General features: G+C 43.5%; 1 protein-coding gene across 1 annotated transcript in view; it reads right to left on the reverse strand.

The window, feature by feature from the left end:
• GPR156 (G protein-coupled receptor 156) overlaps positions 1 to 18,502 on the reverse strand; it is a 152,396-nt gene that overhangs the window by 49,635 nt on the left and 84,259 nt on the right. The window contains exons 5-6 of the mRNA XM_069202696.1: positions 10,661 to 10,771; positions 6,853 to 6,978 (exon numbers count right to left, since the gene is read on the reverse strand). Of these exons, the coding sequence (XP_069058797.1) occupies positions 6,853 to 6,978; positions 10,661 to 10,771 (237 nt within the window). The remainder of the gene's footprint in view (positions 1 to 6,852; positions 6,979 to 10,660; positions 10,772 to 18,502) is intronic.

Raw genomic sequence — 18,502 nt, forward strand, 5'->3', positions numbered from 1 at the left:
TAATTGCCAAGTTTGGACTGACTCCTGAAAAGTATCGCCAGAAATACAGAGACAGCACCAAACTCTCCACACAAACATGGTAGTCTTTTTTGATGTTTCTAGTAAGACACTGAATGGATGGGTGTGGGGGAGGAGAGTAAATGATTATAAGGGGTTATATGATTTGATCCTTAAAAAGCATATGCTCAGTATTTGATTTACAGAGTTGCGCCAGCACCTAATTGATAGTAAGCTGACTGATCCCAAGAAGCTTGATGTGGAGGCGGACCTCTGGGCTAGCACCAGAGTGTCCAAGAACGTACCTGGGAGTGACCCCAAGAAGGGTGGTTCAGGTTCCTCCCAGCAGAGTGAGGGGGAGGTTAAAGATGACACAGACAAGTCCCAGGGTAAGGAGGGGAGGAAAGGGTTCCCATGCCCCATATGAGAGACAGGGTGGTGGTTCTGGTGGGTGGTGGCCCAGGGGGCCCCATCTCCAACCCTGCTGCTCTGAGTGCTCCCAGCTAGGACACAAGCAGGGGGACTCTGTCCAAAGAAACCACCCACTGGTGGGACCTCCACAGGGGTGGCCAATGTGGCGTTAGGGGAAGGTAGTCCCCAGAGGCATGTCAGGGACCATGCCCTAGTCTCCTTCAGTTGAGAGATAGATTCAGAGAGTAAACTGGTGATCCCTGAGGGTGGGAGTCGTCACTCACCAGGTGGGAGTGAATGGGGCCACAGTCACTGCTCTGAAGGACACCTGGGCTAGTCATACCATGATGGTGGAGAGACTAGGTGTCCTAGAGCAGTACACCTGCCAGGTGTATAGGGTGACTACAGCCCATGGGGAGGTTTTTTTCCTTCCTATGGCCCTGGTATCCCTGGAGTGGGGTAGGGAGGTGACCCAGAGAAAAGTAATAGTTAGTCCCCAGATGCCCATTGACTGCATTCTGTGGAATGAGTTACCCCTGGTGGCAGAACAACTGAGAGGGGTGACCCTTAAGGGTGCCCTAATAGTTCAGTTGTCCGGCAGTACCAATCTCCAGAGGAGGGTACGGGAGCCCAGATGTAGGGGCAAGGTGAGGGAGGACTCACCCCTGCCCCCTGTTCAGCCTCAGGGTACAGACCCTGGGTTGATTGACCACTGTCAGGATACCACCCCTGAACTGGTGGGAGGTAGAGTGGAGAAGGGTACAAGACCTCTGGGGCTACTACCCCACATTTTGAGATACCTCAGAGGTCAGGGAAACCTCAGGAGCTCATATGGAACTCCCTGCCAGCTTCAAGGCTAGAGGAGAAGCTTGCCCAATGGCCCCGCTCAGGGCCTCCACTTAGCAGTGGATGGTCTGGGGCCTGGCTCTTGACACTGTCAGTGGCCTCTGTTGGTTACTGTCCTTATGGGCAGAGATTTCCCTGGGTTGGGGACAGAAGTCAGACCCAAGGAGTGGAACGGGCCACATCACTTTGTTGGCCATGGTGGTACTGTCTGCCTACTGGGATGCATCTGTGAGCAAAGTAAGGCTAGGAGCTTCAAAGAGGGGTCCACAGATGAGGAGAAGAATTCCCCATGAGTCCGTTCAATTGCCCCAGAGAGTATAGACAGAGAACCCCAACTGAGGTCAGAAAGGCATAGAGCTGGCAAGTGCCCCTGCAGTAGTGGGCCATTGTCCATGTTCTATCACCTTAAGCAGGGACGTCCATCAGCATGTTGATTAGCCTACCCTGGCTTTAGGTTGGAAAAGGGATATGTTGGAAATGTCCTCTCTGCAGGGTCAACCCCACACGTTTTGCCTTCCTCCTCCTCTTTTTCTGGCCTCATTTATGCCGGCTTTAGGACTCTGGACACTTTACCACAGCTAACCAGTGCTAAAGTGCATGTGCTCCCACTCTAAAAACATGGTAACATTGGCTCATACCCAATTGGCATATTTAAGTCCCTAGTAAAGTGCATTACATGTGCCTCGGGCCTGTAAATTAAATGCTGCTAGTGGGCCTGCAGCACTGATTGTGTCACCCAAAAAAGTAATCCCTTAACAGTGTCTCAGGCCTGCTATTGCAAGGCCTGTGTGTGCAATTGCACTGTCACTTCGACTTGGCATTTAAAAGTACTTGCCAAGCCTTAAACTCTGCGTTTTCTACATATAAGTCAACCCTAAGTTAGGCCCTAGGTAACCCATAGGGCAGGGTGCTCTGTAGGTAAAAGGTAGGACATGAATTTATGTGTTTTATATGTCCTGGTAGTGAAAAACACCTACATTCATTTTCCACTACTGTGAGGCCTGCTCCTTTCATAGGCTCGCATTAGGATTGTCCTCATTTACTGTTTGAGTGGCAGATTCTGATCAGAAAGGGGTAACCAGGTCATATTTAGTATGGGCAGAATGGTAATAGAAAATCCTGCTTATTGGTGAGGTTGTATTTTATATTACTATTTTAGAAATGCCACATTTAGAAAGTGAGCATTTCTCAGCACTCAAAATCCATTTGTGCCTTACAGCCTGTCTTCAATCCATGTCTGGTCTGTGCTAGTTGACAGCTCCCTTGTGCATTTCACCCAGATAACCATAAACACAGGATACTCAGTCACACCTGCACTCATGTGCATACTGAATGGGTCTTCCTGAGCTGGGAGGGTGGAGGGCCTGATACTTACATTTCAAGGGCTAGTGACCTGCCCTCACACAATAGACTGCCTAACCCCCTACTGGGACCCTGGCAGACAGACCTGTTCTGAAAGGGGACCTTGTGCACTTCAAAACCACCCTATGAAGTCTTCCCCACTTCAAAGGCATTTTGGGTATATAAGCTGGGTCTCTGACCCCACCAACTCAGACACTTAAGGAACTGAACCTGCAACCTGTTAAGAGGAATTACCTGGCTGCCCAAAGGACTCACTTGGACTGCTTTGCTGTGAAGGACTGCACTGCTGCCTTGCTTTTGCCCTGCTGCCTTGCTGGCCTCTGACGTTGCTGGGAAGTGCTGTCCAAGGGCTTGGATTGAGCTTGCCTCCTGTTTCTGAAGTCTCAGGGCCAAAAAGACTTAGGGCCTGATTCTAACTTTGGAGGACGGTGTTAAACCATCCCAAAAGTGGCGGATATACCACCTACCGTATTACGAGTCCATTATATCCTATGGAACTCGTAATACGGTAGGTGGTATATCCGCCACTTTTGGGACGGTTTAACACCGTCCTCCAAAGTTAGAATCAGGCCCATAATCTCTTCAAAGAAACTTCTTGTGCCCCGAAAATCGATGCACAGCCTGCTGGAAACGATGCACAGCCATCCTTGTGACGAGAAAATTGCTGCAAAGCTGAGCCGGAATAATGTAGCCCGACTTCCCGAGAGAAGAATGAAGCAGTGCCTGCTGTGCGACAGAATATTAGACGCATCACCTACTGGATCAACGCAATGCCTGTGACTTTGTCCCACATGCCTGGGATTTTCCCTGCATCATCCCGGGGGGTCAAAAGACTCCTGCATCACTGTGAGGAACCAAGCCTGTGTGCCAGAAAGTGATGCAAAACCCCTTGCAGCGTGTAAACGACGCATCCTCTGTGCCGTGCCGGAAAAATCCGATGCACACCCTATTTTTCCATGCATCTCCTCCTCGGCGGTCGCCGTGCATGATAATTTTGACGCAAACCAGGTACTTTGTGCTAACAAGAGACAAGTGTTGATTTCTGAGATTTAAGACTCTTTTTCATCTTGCAAAAGTGATATTTCAACTTGTGCTTATTGAATCTTTTTAGTTTTGATCTTAATTTAACCAGATAAATATCTTATATTTTTCTAAACCTGTGTGGTGTTTTCACTGTGTTACTGTATGATTTATTGCACAAACACTTTACAGATTGCCTTCTAAGTTAAGCCTGACTGCTCAGTGCCAAGCCACCAGAGACTGGGCACAGGACAATTCGGATTGTGTGTTACTTACCCTGACTAGGAATTGTGGTCCCTATTTGGACAAAGGTGTATACCTCTGCCAACTAGAGACCTAATTTCGAACAGAATGCCCTGAAGACGTTCACTGTTGTGAACGAAACCCATTGGCTGAGGCTGTAACAATCCAAATATGAACAATGAAAAATAAAACATTGTTTAGAACATGAAATAAGAACATGAAATAAAGAAGAAACAAGCAACTTGAATAATTTGATTTGACTTTTCTTTTCTATTCTCTGGGTGCACCCCTACATGTATGGATTTATATCATCTGCATTGCAGAGGTATCTAGAAGCAGCTGATGCTGTTAGGGTGTGCACCATACATAATTTCAGGGATGAGGGCAGGTGCAAGCTGGTTTACCTGCCGCATTTTTTAGCTGTTTGGCATACCACTCTCCGTTACTGTGATTATACCTCAGCCTATCACCGATACTTCTCTCGGGTACTGTGCTTATGCCTCAGCCTGCCATCCGTTCCGCTCTTGAGCACTGTGCTTGTTTCTCTCTTGGTTTTTTACAGGTCTCCCACTGGGAGGACTGGAGTCTCAGGACATGCTTGTGCTGCTACAACTGAGTACTCCTTCAGTGTTGGACTCTCTTCTCATATGCAGGGAAAGGTAGCAATCAGCTGGAGGGACAACCATGGGTATGAAACGCTCTACACCTTCTCGCACTGACAAAGTAAGGCAGTATCATCATGTAGACGTCGGCCATCTGTCCCTTCCAGTCCAGCTAAAGACACTTCAAATTGATTTTTCTTCTATACAGGCTTATGTATGTTTCCTATGTCCTGTCCCCTCACCATGCTTCAGTTTCCATGTCTGCCTGAACAGTCCTGAATCCTGGTTATTTCTTCTTTGTTTCTCTCTCTAGGAATCTGCTCTCAAGATTCAATTTGTTGCTCTACTTCAGGCAGGCCTCATTCTCTCTCCTCCATGTCAGAGAAGGCACTTTAGAACGTTAGTGATTTGGTAAAGTTCAGGCAAGCACACAAACATGATTGTTCTGTTGACAATCTTTGATCTAATACTTTGTCCCTGATAGTGCCTCTCAAGGGGCATTTAAATATACCCTCTTGGGCCCTCACCCGGCTTGGGTATTCATACCCCACCTTTCAATTATCCCACTTGGGATCCAGATCTTCTAGGGGAGAGGTTTTAAGTCAATGGTGCCCATATTGACTCCACCGTGGGTAATCAATTGACTTCTTCTACCCTCCACTTGGATCATTGGCCCTTAACCTGTTCTTACCTAACTACTCCTGTCCCGATGATGACCTTATTCTAACTCCGAGGTGGAAACGCCATCGACAACAAACATCATAAAGACTTCACTGACCCCCCACTCATAATACCTCTTGGTGGTAAGACATTTGTCTTCTTATGTATACACACTAATTACTTGTTCTCATTTCTGCACTGTGTGATCACTCTTAAATTCATTTACTCGAACTTCTTCCTGGAACTAAAAGCACTGAGTAGTTCTCTACCCTGGATGGTTGTTGCAATCACATTTTCTGGATGTTTCTGAACAACTTATTTGATTAAACTCTATAGTAGATGGATTACCCCCTCCCCAATTGAGAAACTATACTGAGCGAATCACTGTTTTGTGATAAATCCAAATACTAAAAAATGCAATTTTCAGGTCTTTTGTATTAGTTCAGTTTGGCAACCTAGAGCTGCTTCTTTACATTTACATTTGGAGAAGTTTACCAGAGTTTATTCAAGTAATCTGGTATTTTTTGCATATTTGCTGTGATTGTTCGTGCCACTCACTTCACACAAGAGCTGTGACTGTCTCCAGCTGTCACACTGTGCATCTCACCTGCCACTCCCTCCAGCACTCCCTAAGCAGGTTAACTTGTGTTCCCTCCTGGAACCTGTGGGGAACCTGGTGCTCCATATATATTTGGTGTTTTGTCAACACCTTTTTATTCCCCTTGACAATACAGTTCCCTCAGTAGCCTTCAAAACCAAAGGGGACTTTCTGCCTTCCTACTCTTCTGTCTATGGGACTTTCTGACTTCCTACTCTTCAGTCTATGGGACTTTCTGCCTTCCTACTCTTCTGCCTATGGGACTTTCTGCCTTCCTACTCTTCTGTCTATGGGACTTTCTGCCTTCCTACTCTTCTGCCTATGCGACTTTCTGCGAGATACTTTAACTGTGGCCCTTCTGCAAAATAATGGGCAATGTCACCCAACCTAACAGTCAAAATAGATCTCTCTACATCTGCCCAAATCTGACAAAGGACCCCTTACTTGTGTCATACCACAGTGTAGACACTTTAATATTGATCTGCACATATATTGACTTCATAATAATGACTTGCACTACATCATCGTGGTAAGTAAATGGAGTTGGAATAGTAACTAGAAGAGGTAGAACAGTAAATTTATACTTTCTAGGTAATATGGTGGTAGTCAATAGTGTAGACTTGATATATGTTTGCAGATAAATATTATTGACCACAACAATGACCTACAATCTCTTTATCCATGCATGGAGGTAATATATCCACGGAGCACTATGCTTGTTAGTATTTTATTTAGAATAATGTACCCTTATTCTTTACATCACAAGAATCATACAAATCATCTCTGAGTTTTGTGGCTGGTTAAAGTCTGCATCCTCCAGCCGTGCACAATGTATGGAGCATTGGTCCTTATTTATGTTCTTATATTAGAAAATTGTGGGTACATCAATCTGTACATATTAACGACTTATATAGCGCACACCATTAATGGAAATGGCGGTGTTAATATTACCCACCGCAATGGTACTCGTTTTATTGACACTGGATGAAGGGTAGGCTGAGTCGGTCTTAGAGGGGTTCAAACCTCTAATGTACAGCTTACGCATTAGATCTCTGGTGCTCACCGTATGCGCGATTCACATAAGGGAACATTTAGCCATTGATTTCACTTTACCCTGATGGCAGCATTGAGAGATTGCACACAATGAACGGGATCCGACAGCATCCAAGTGAGAAGCAGGAGTATGTCGACGAGGAGCAGCGCCGCCACCATCCCTAGCAGCTGGATGTCTTTAATGATCTGCGGGAAGAGCAGAGGTCATTGAGAACATGGATGGCAGACATTGCTTTGTGTAGCAGAGACCCCCATCCTGCAGGTTATGGATATTCAGCACATACGTATCATCCTCCTTATTCAATACACTGCTCCTCATTAAACCCAAAACAGACTAATCTCATTCATATTCAATGAGCTGACCTCATTAATATTCCAGACAAGCTGGTCTAATCAATATTCAGCATACAAACCCATCACCATCATTGTGCAGACCACCACTCACCCTTAACACTCACTACAGTTTGATGACATTTATGTTCAGTGAATGTGTCTCGTTAATATTCAGGACTGGCTTCTCGCATTCGCATTCATATTCAGCATGGGCACTTATCGCCACCATTGGGCAGTGCACCGCTCCTCATTCACACTCAGTACAAATGTTCTCATTCATATTCCACACACACTTTTTGTTAATATTAATTACAACTTCTTTACTTAATATTCAGCGTGTGGACTCTCACTATCATTGTGCAGAACATTACTCCTCATTAATATTCAGTGCAGCAAGATCGCAGTCATATTCATCTCACATTCTCATTAATATTCCGTGTAATTGTGTAATTGCTAGGTTATTATTCAGCATAAGCACTCCGTTCTGAAGTACACCCTCTTTATTCATATTCATTACAACTGTTCTCATTATTCAGCGTATGCGTTCTTCAGCATCGTTATGCAGAACATTACACCTCATTACATTTTCGGTACAGAGAGGTTCAGCACACACCTGTCATTAATATTCAGTGCAATTTCTCTCATTATTATTCAGCACTGACTTGTCTCATTCATATCATGCAAAGAAATTCATCATCATCATTAGGCAGTGAACTGTTCCTCATTCATACTCACTACACCTTCTCATTCATATTCAACACACACTCCTCATTAATATTCAGTGCAATTTCTCTCATTATTATTCAGGATTGGCTTGTCTCATTCATATTAAGCACAGAAATTCATCATCATCATTGGGTAGTGCACTGTTCCTCATTCATTTTCAGTACAAATGTTCTCATCCTTATTAAGCAACACCTCAAAATAAAATGATGGACGGAGTGTTGAAACTTTTCAAACACTCACCCCAGTCACTGATCTGTGTTTAATCCATTGTTATTTTGCTCGCCAAGTTACTCCAGTTTGGATCCAGCCATATGCAAATCAGTCTTGACCCTGCTCCCAATGGGAGAAGTCCAGCCTGAACTGTCTACCCAGGGCTTACCTGAACCAGAGACAAGCATCCTGGGACCAATTTTGGAGTATCACCTCTCTTCAGCCAGGCTACCTTGAATCCAGTGGCACAGTGAGCACGGAACCCAGGTCTGGGCATACCCTTGCCACTTAGGGCACACATAACAACACCACAAAATAAAATGATGGATGAGGTGTTGAAACTTTCCAAACACTCACCCCCAGTCACAGATCTGGGTTTAATCCATTGTTATTTTGCTGGCCACATCACCCCAGTTTGGACCCAGCCATATGCAAATCAGTCTTGACCCTACTCCCAGTGGGAGCAGTCCAGCCCGAACTGCCAGGCCAGGCGCTCCCTGGACCAGAAACAAGCATCCTGGGATCAGTTTCGGGGTATCATCCCTCATCAGCGAGGCTAGCTTGAATCCGGTGTTGCAGTGAGCACGGGACCCACATCTGGGCATACCCTAGCCACTTAAGGCGCACATAGCAACACCACAAAATAAAATATTGGATGGATAATAACTGGAGCAACTGTGCTGAATATTAACGAGGAGTGTGTGCTTCATATGAATGAGCAACACAAAAGGATGATGGACAGAGTGTTGAAACTTTTCAAAAGCTCACCAACAGTCACAGATCTGGGTTGAATCCATTGTTATTTTGCTGGCCATGTCACCCCAGTTTGGACCCAGCCATGTGCAAATCAGTCTTGACCCTGCTCCCAATTGCCCTTGTATGTTGTTTTTCCCTAAGGGAAGTGGGGCACTAGAAGTTGGTTCAGTAGGAAAAGGGATATGGCAGCTTTCCTAAGTTTAAACAGGAAAAATATACACAAATGTGGTTTCTGTACAAACAAATAATGATTGATGTTGTCTCTGTTGATTACTTTTATTACACATGTATTTCCTTTTTATGTAGCACATAACCATTTTAATGTAAACATTCTTTCACATTTGTACGATTATTAGAAAGGAAAATGAAGAAAAATATTTGGTTAGAAGTTTTTAAAACATTGTGCACTTAAAAAAACACTTTACATTTGCCTGAAGGTTTTTAAGGCACAGATACTGTGGACTTTGAACATCTGTAATAACCCAATGTAATCAGAACATTTTAGAGCATTGATTTGTTTATTAGAACCTAATTTTGATTTTGTGTAAGGTACAGTAAACCCTCAGGATATAAGAAATTAAGGGGGTCATTCTGACTCCCGCCGGCCGCGGTATCCGCAGGGCCGGCGGGAGCCGCCAGAATACTGCTGTGCGGTCACAAGACCGCCGCGGGTATTCTGGGTTTCCCGCTGGGCTGGCGGGCGACCGCCAGAAGGCCGCCCGCCAGCCCAGCGGGAAACACCCTTCCACAAGGATGCCGGCTCCGAATGGAGCCGGCGGAGTGGAAGGGGTGCGATGGGTGCAGTTGCACCCGTCGCGATTTTCAGTGTCTGCATGGCAGACACTGAAAATCATGGTGGGGCCCTGTTACGGGGGCCCCTGCAGTGCCAATGCCATTGGCATGGGCACTGCAGGGGCCCCCAGGGGCCCCACGACACCCCATACCGCCATCCTGTTCCTGGCGGCCAAAACCGGCAGGAACAGGATGGCGGTATGGGGGTCGGAATCCCCATGGCGGCGCAGCAAGCTGCGCCGCCATGGAGGATTCCCCAGGGCAGCGGAAAACCGGCGGTACACCGCCGGTTTTCCGTTTCTGACCGCGGCTGTACCGCTGCGGTCAGAATGCCCTTGGGAGCACCGCCAGCCTGTTGGCGGTGCTCCCGCGGTCCATGACCGCCAGGGTCGGAATGACCGCCTAAGTGTGAAGGCATTCTTGAATGTTTTTCTTTATGTATAAAAAAACGCTGGCTAATATATCTGAACCGCAGAGAAATGACAGAATACTAGACAAAGAAAATATTTTCAATAAATATCAGATACACTAAAATTAAAACTGAAAAAAGCAGTCTTGTTAACTTTGCTAGAGGTTGATCAGAAACAGTCAGAGTTTAAATCACCCAATAATAATAGCATTCCAGTCATTAGAATACTGTTAGCAAGACTTTGTCTAACATTGAATTCCCCCATGGTAATTAAATGGTTGGAAGAACTCTTAAGTGCATGTAAACCTAAAGAGATCTGTATGGCTCAAAACCAGACTTATAAATATTGAAATTAAGAGTTGCATGCTATCTTAAGAAAATTACAATACATTTTGTAAAAACTGTTCTAGCTTGACTCCTTCCCTTCTGTTCATTTCTTGCTTTAAAGATTAATTTTAATAGTATCCGAAATGCTGATTTTTCTTTTGTGCGAGATGTGTTGGATTTATAGGGATTCATTATTTTTAAAGTTGTAGGGTTACTGTATGGTACTGTGGTGTAGAGTTCCATGGTCAAACTTATTTCGCTAATGTCAGTAGTCCACTTCCAGTACAGACATAAGTTAACTTGTCTGGTACTCACCACACGCTTATCTGGAACCCGCTGTGTGAAGACTTTGTATAACCTCCAGCTCTTGCCAAGGATGGGCCCAAAAACCAGGGAGACACCAAGGTACAGCATCCCGATCCTCATCTGCTAAAGAGAAAAAGGTGTTCTTACAAATAATTAAACACATTTCCATATTCTCTGTATCTGTAGGTAATGAAGAAAACTTTCTAGTCGACTTTTGCTCTAACTTAGTGTAGGGATATCCTGGAGTTCTTTCAGGGGAAGCTTCTTCATTAGTTTGGAAAGATCCCAAACTGCATCAATTTCTGACATGTTTCACTTATGCATTAATTGATTTGAAATTAGAAATAATATTGGAGTCTGCATGTATGATAGGAAAGGCTCTACATGTCACAGTCAAATTTTCACATGTCAAAGATTCTCCTTAGATGGTCGTATATGCTGAGGATTGACTTGATGCTGAACGGGAGGATGTGTGAAAATACAACACACACTGCAGAAGATGCAAACACTCAATCCTCAGTCAGGCAGGTGAATATAGCAAGAAAAAACGGATTTGTGAACAATGGTCAATAGGGTTGGCAAAAACCACACTGGAAAAATGTACCTCAGAGGTACGTAGAGCTAGAGCAGCAGCGCAAACATGGTGTATCTATGAAAAAGCATGAAGGAACAACTTAGGCACTCGTGAGGAAAATGCACTGCTTGGGAGCTAGCCTTAAACAGCTGAACGCACTTCTATAGAAACAGTGGCAATGTGGGAATGTTTGTTGAGCCACAGGAAAGCTAGAAGCAGGGCTCCACAGAAAACAAAAAGAATTCCCCTAGGTGATATATTTTAGCTCATTGCTCAAAGTAGATTAAAGGTGATCTATTACAAAAATACATAATTAAAAAACATGTTGACATACATAAATATTTTTGGTCATATGTATTTCATTATAATATAGAAGACAACAGATAAAAAACGAACACAAACTATTTCATAATTATACACTGAATAATCAATTTGTAAAATGCAAGGAAGGTAATAAGTCCCAAACAGCTGTCAACATGTTTCGGTGTACTAGCATCATACACACAACCTTTTTCAGGACAACACTGATAAAATCTTCACAAATATAGATGCAGATATATAGCTCCTCCTGAACGTTCAGAGTAAGGGATGCTATCTAATAGTGTGGTTGGAACAAGAAATACTGATTCTCTTAAGAAATTCAGACATTCATTCCAGGTGTGAAATAATTGTAGAGATGCCAAAGAAGGTATTAAAGAGTAAGACAAACATATTGCAAACACATGATGTAAAATCAAATTGTTCTTACAATTACACTTCTAAGAGCTTTGGTGTGCCATGTGTTATAGTTCTGGCTGAAACTGTTACTTCCTTTCAAGGACTGCAATGGTGTATGTATCCTGTTATTAGAGGACAACTATCTTACCACAGAAGATGTGTGCACTAGCTAGCAAGTATCTTAGGAGATGTATACAGTAAATATCTGTGAACTGGTGTCTCTTGTGAGTAATGGCATCTCTGCTTATATTTTGAAGAGTCCTAAAAAGCCTTCCTTGAAATAGGATCAGTAGAAAGATAAATTTGAGCCATACCTTGAATTTATCAGAGGAAGCATTTACACGGTAACAATAGAATTGTTTAGTCCTCATTGCACACCTATTGGGCTCAGAGTGCTCTAACATTACAGACTACATGATAACACTACTCAGATGGGGAGGGTTGGGTGGGACTCAGATGGGGTTTGAATGCATTAATTTTCCCATTCCTTATAGGTCAAAATTTGTTGTAACATGTAAGCAGATTTACTTATTGCAATTGTATGCTTTGCATATCCAGGAGCTTTTGTTATAAAACTCAATAAAATATGTTAAAAATAAAAACAAGAGAATTGGTTACGTTGAAGAAATGCTTGGGCATAAAGGGATAAAAAGTTCACCAACATATTTCCTCTCCCCAGTAGTTGAGTACGGAAGAGGAGAATGATCTTGATAAATATAATTGGGCTATGCACATGCTAGGTAGATACATGCGCCATGAAAAACAATGCGTAGAAAGGCACATATTCTCTGTGAGACGTCAGATATCATACAGTGTTATGTGGCAGAATTTTGTGGTTTGGGTGCAACCTTTAACTACCATGAGTTTCAGGATGAGTTGATAAGAAATCAGTTAGTACATACAGCTAATAACAGCAATATTCAGTAACTATTGCAGGCTGAAGGTTTCATTATAGAGAAAGCCAACAAAATTACTTGTGCATTTCAAATTTCTTCCAAAGAAATATAAAGTACTGACCACAGCATAGGAATGGAGACTTCGGCTAAAAAAGAGGTCATTCAAGTGGTTAAACCACAGGATAAAGAAATAGCAGTCAAGGGTGCAAAGGAAGCAGAGGTCTTACAGGTTTGGATTCTAGGGACAGGCGGCAGCAGATCTCTCATTGCCGGCAGCTACACAGATGAGTAGGAAATATAGCAGAAAGAGACAGAGGGCTTGTGGATGGTGGTCGGATCGCTGCCAATGCGGAGGTCCGAGCGCCATATTTTGACAATGGCGGTCGTGCCGCAGTGGGACCGCCAGCACTGCCAGGATCAGAGATCCCTGCAGACTGACGGTTTTCCCTTCTTTCTGATTTGATTATCCAGGTGGCGCCGGTCCTCGACTGAGATCCTTTTTGTTCATTCGTCGTGCAGTGACCATTTGGTCGATTTTAGAACTTGGCAGTTGGAATCTGGAAGCCCTGTGATTGGTAAGAGCTGTTTTACGGCACTTGCTGTGGGTTTTGATGCCTTTGTTTCACCACTTACTGTGGCTCTCGTATTTTGGGTGACTAGTCAATTTGTGTCCTTTGAATTGATATAAAAATTGCAATTTATATAGGCAGGTAATGAGGAGCATTTTCTCCAATTTAATTTTCATTTGAACGGCACCTTAAGTGCTACTTGGATTATAATACTGCACATTCTGCACTATTTTTAGCATGCCTGTTTTTAATGCACTTCGTAGGATGTGTTGCTTTTGTAATGGTACCAATTTGAGACTGGAACAATTGCAACCGGCGCCCCCAGATGGGACGCCCAATAAAGATATGTATGTTAAACATGGTCTTTCTTCTATAATGTACAGCATATTATGGAATAAATACACTTGTGCGAATCCTGAGTTACGTTGGCCTATGCATGGGTCATTTGATTTGCGAAAGATTGAGTATGTGGAACAATGTATGTGTAAGCGAAGGTCTAGGCAAGATATGTTTGACTGTGTACGAATGTGGGAGAAAGAAGTGCATGGACAAGTGAAGCGTAAGCAAGTCTTGCTTGAGAAAGAGCAGTGGAAGAATGTACATGTGAAAGCATTGGAAATGAGAAAGAAAGAAATAAACGATTTAAAGGAGTTCGAAGAGAAAGTATGTAAATTACAGGTAACTGGCCAATACACTGTTCGGCAACCTCTCTATCCTATCCTTAATAAACCGCACAATGATTTTTTGTTACTAGATCGCCCTCCACCTCCGTATGTCGTTCCTTCTGCCCCTCATGAGTTAGCTGAGGTCTCCGGTACGGAGCAACAGAAGATAGGAGACAGTCGCTCTATGTTGCCTGCTGACCGTGCGTCTGAGCTTAGATCTACTGCTCGTAAAACAATTCGTAGCGTTGTCTCTGCTTCGGAACTTTTAGACAACATGAAAGGGTGGACGGAAAAGGAGCAGCTATATTTTACTGAGGCATTTGGCACAGAAATTATTGAACTATTTCGGAAATATTCTGATGCGTTAGAGCCCGATGATGTAGCAGCTGATCATAAGCAAATGCGTGATGGTCTTTTTGTTTTCTCCCAGGTGACTGATGCAATTAGGCGTTTGGTGAAATTATGTGTTGCGGCAGTCCGTTTGCAAGAGAAGAAAAGGGCCGTGGATGTAGTTGCACGGACATCTCAGACCGGCGGGGTGCAAGCTTCCATCTTCGGAACAGATAAGACTATGATAGTTCACGCGAAACCAATGCGGGAGGCCATGCCTTTGTGTGTTCCTCCTAACGGATTGGGTACAAGTGATGATAAAACTTCTGTTGATGCTAAGGGGTTATTTTATTTATAATCGGGTGTATACTCCTTGGAATAGGGCAGATGTAATGGCACTTAAAACAGCATTACCTGACCCATGGAAAAATCCAGCCGCCTTTTATGAGGAAGTTGAGGGAGCAATTAGTTCTTGTACTATGACTTAGGCTGACATTGATTTATTTTTTGGATTGATATTACCGCCAGATATGTGGAGAACTGTTCGTAAAGTTGATGATCATGTAGTTTTTGGGGCGTCATGGAAAGAATTAGAACAGATGGACGGGGATAGGGAACCTGCGAAAAAGCGGTATCAGTTGATTCTAGATCTTCCCCCAGCCATATTAGTTAAGTTAAAAACGATTATTCCCCCTAAAAAGATAGATTGGACTGTTTTAGCGTCTTGTAAGCAAAAGGCAGATGAATCGGTCTCTGATTTCTTTACACGCTTTGAAGAAGCATTTCATGATTTTAGCGGCCAGTTATTGTCAGATGATACGGGCAGACATTTGTTCGTCGATAAATATGTCGCAAATCTGTTACCAGGAATAGCTAGTCGTCTAAAAGCTAGTGAAAGTTCATGGACTACCTGTACTCTGGTTTCTCTTTTGACTATGGCTCAGTATTATGAACGTCAGGAATTAGAAGCAAAAGGTAGCGAGGATAAAAAGATTAAAGAATTAAAGACGAAGGTTACGTTGGCTCAAGCTTATGGTTTGACTTTTAGAGGTAGTGATAGAGGTGGACGTGGATCTTATGGTTCTTCTTATACTCGTTTGAATCTGTCTGTTGATCAGTGTGCGTATTGTAAGAAATTTGGGCATTGGGCTGCCGATTGTCCAGCACTACGTGTTCAGCAGTGTTCACGTGGTCGGGGACAAATGAGAAATCGCTCAGGATAATCAGGGCCTAGAAGAAGCACGAATAATCATGCAAGGTTTGATGCTAATGTACGAAGGCAGGATGGGTTTAACACTTTTGATAGACGGAACCAATACCAGATGTCTAACTATGTGCAGCCTGATTTCCAAGATTCTGCTTATGCATAGGATTGCCTAGGATGGGGTAAGGAATCAGTTGAAGTTCCAGTAGATCAGAGGGGTCCCTATGTTACAGCACATGTTTTGGGTTCTACTGATCAGTTTCTGGTTGATACAGGAGCTACTCGTAGCTCCTTGTCTAAACAATTGGTTCCAAGGGCTCCCCTGTCTGGCTTAACCATTACATCAATAGGTTTCGATGGAATACCTTCCCCTAGCCCATTGTCACAACCACTTGCATTCCATGTTGATAAATTTACTGCTCCATGTCCGTTTTTGCTTTCTCCAAATACACCAGACAATATTGTGGGTCTTGATATGCTCAAGTATTTCAGGACTACAATACAATGCTCTCCTGAAGGGGTGCATGTTATTTTGAATGATAATCATCCTGTGATGGAAAGAGTTTGTCTTGTTAAAGAGGATATTGCATTAGCTTCACTCCCTAGTACTTTGTGGGCAACTCCAGATACTGATGTGGGACAAATGATTATTCCACCGGTACATATTAGTGTCAAGGAGGGAGCTGTATTGCCACATTTGCCTCAATACAAAATTTCACAGGAGGGCGAAGAAGCAATCACACGAATTGTGCATTATCTTATTGCAGTTGAAGTTGAGGACGTTCCGTATAATGTTTGTAACAGTCTGATTCTTCCTATTCTGAAAAAGGATACTGATACTAGGATTTACCAATTCATTATTGATTTACGAGAAGTGAATAAGATTGTGGTACCACAATATCCTGTGGTATCTGACATCACCACACTTCTTACTTTGGTTCCCCCAACAGCAGCTACGTTCTCTGTGATAGACTTGAAGAATGCTTTCTTTTCGATCCCTATTCATCCTGACAGCCGATATTTGTTTGGTTTTACTTTGAATAAACTATCATATAGATTTTGCAGAGTTCCTCAAGGCTATACTGAGAGCCCTAGTATTTATAGTCAAGCGTTAAAACAACAACTTGATTCTTTTGTTTTGCCTGAAGGTGTGGCTCTCATACAATATGTCGATTATATTTTGTTGGCAGGTGATACCCCTGAGCAATGTGAAAAGTGCACTTTGTCCTTACTTTCTTTTCTTGCTTCACACCATCATAAAGTGTCACGAAAGAAATTGCAATATTGTAGACCAAAGGTAACCTAATTAGGTCACCTTTTGTCTAAGGAGGGCCGTGCACTTACATCAGATCGTATTCAAGCAATTTTAGACACACCAGTACCCTCTACTCAGAAAGATGTTTGTGCATTCCTTGGTCTTACTTCTTTTTGTAGGCAATGGATATTAGGGTTTTCACACATTGTCAAACCTTTGCTAGCACTTTTGACTAAAGATACTCCAATGCCCCTCCCATGGACAGATGAATGTGAGACTGCTTTCCGGCAGCTACGACAAGCCCTTTGTTCAGCACCAGTGTCAGCACCAGTGTTAGGTACTCCAGATTACACGAAGCCTTTTGCACTTTACGTACATAAGAAAGATGGATGTGCATTGTCAGTTTTAGTACAGACACATGGTGATAAGCAGCGTCCCTGTGCATATTTTTCAGCAGTACTTGATCCTGTCGCTCGAGCGTTGCCTGGGTGTTTTCGTTCAGTTGCGGCAACAGCTGTGTCAATACGTCAGAGTGAAGGGATAGTTTTGTCACATAAGCTGTTTGTGTTAGTACCCCATGCGGTTGATGGTCTTTTAAATCAAACAAAGACGCAACATTTAACTAGCGCTCGCCTGACAGGATATGAATTGACATTGCTGGCTCCTCACATTACACTGAAGAGATGTGCAACACTAAATCCAGCCACTTTGTTGCCATATCCGGTGACTCAGCCTCAGTCACAAGAAACACATGATTGTATATTCCTTACCGAAGAACAGACAAAGGGTTGTATTGATTTGCAAGATACGCCCCTTCCAGATGTAGACGGGGAATTGTGGGTTGATGGGCCTTGTTTGAAGTTGCCAGACGGTACGACCTCAGCTGCATATGCAATCACCACAATACACACAGTAGTGTAGACAGCTCGTATACCACAGAAGTCAGCTCAAGCAGCTGAACTAATAGCTTTGACACGAGCATGTGAGCTTAGTACTGACTTATGTGTGAATATTTATACAGACAGCCACTATGCTTTTGGAGTGGCTCATGATTTTGGTTTGCTTTGGAAGGAGAGAGGCTTTCTCACATTCCACGGGATGCAGATAATGCACGGAGAATTAGTGCATAACCTCTTGACTGCATTGACATATCCAAAGAAAATACCTATTGTGAAATGTAGTGCACACAAGAGAGTGACCGATAAGATAGGGCAAGGTAATGCCCTTGTGGACCGTCTAGCACGTGAGACTGCGATGCAGCGAAGTACTACTTCTATGTATGTAGTGAAGTCAAAAGCTGGACATTGGCATAATGCTAGATAAGACGTATTAGATATACAGAAATCTGCTTCTGTGAAAGAACGTGAGCAATGGTCTGAACAAGGAGAATTGGATGATGAGGGCTGTTGGCAGAATATGCAGATGGATAAATGGAAATTGCCTATAGCTTTTGTACAACCTATGGTTCAGATGGCACATGGGCTGGCACATGTTGGAGCTTCAACAATAACGAAGTTGCTTACGCAAGTTTGGGAGCATCCAGAAATTTCCAGTACAGCTAAGAGGGTAGTACAGTCTTGTTTGATTTGTTTACAATACAATCCTGGAAAAGGGACACGAACTCCTGCGGGAGGGTTTGCT

The sequence above is a fragment of the Pleurodeles waltl genome, chromosome 8 (genome assembly GCF_031143425.1).
Source record: "Pleurodeles waltl isolate 20211129_DDA chromosome 8, aPleWal1.hap1.20221129, whole genome shotgun sequence".
In the NCBI taxonomy this organism is placed as follows: domain Eukaryota; kingdom Metazoa; phylum Chordata; class Amphibia; order Caudata; family Salamandridae; genus Pleurodeles; species Pleurodeles waltl.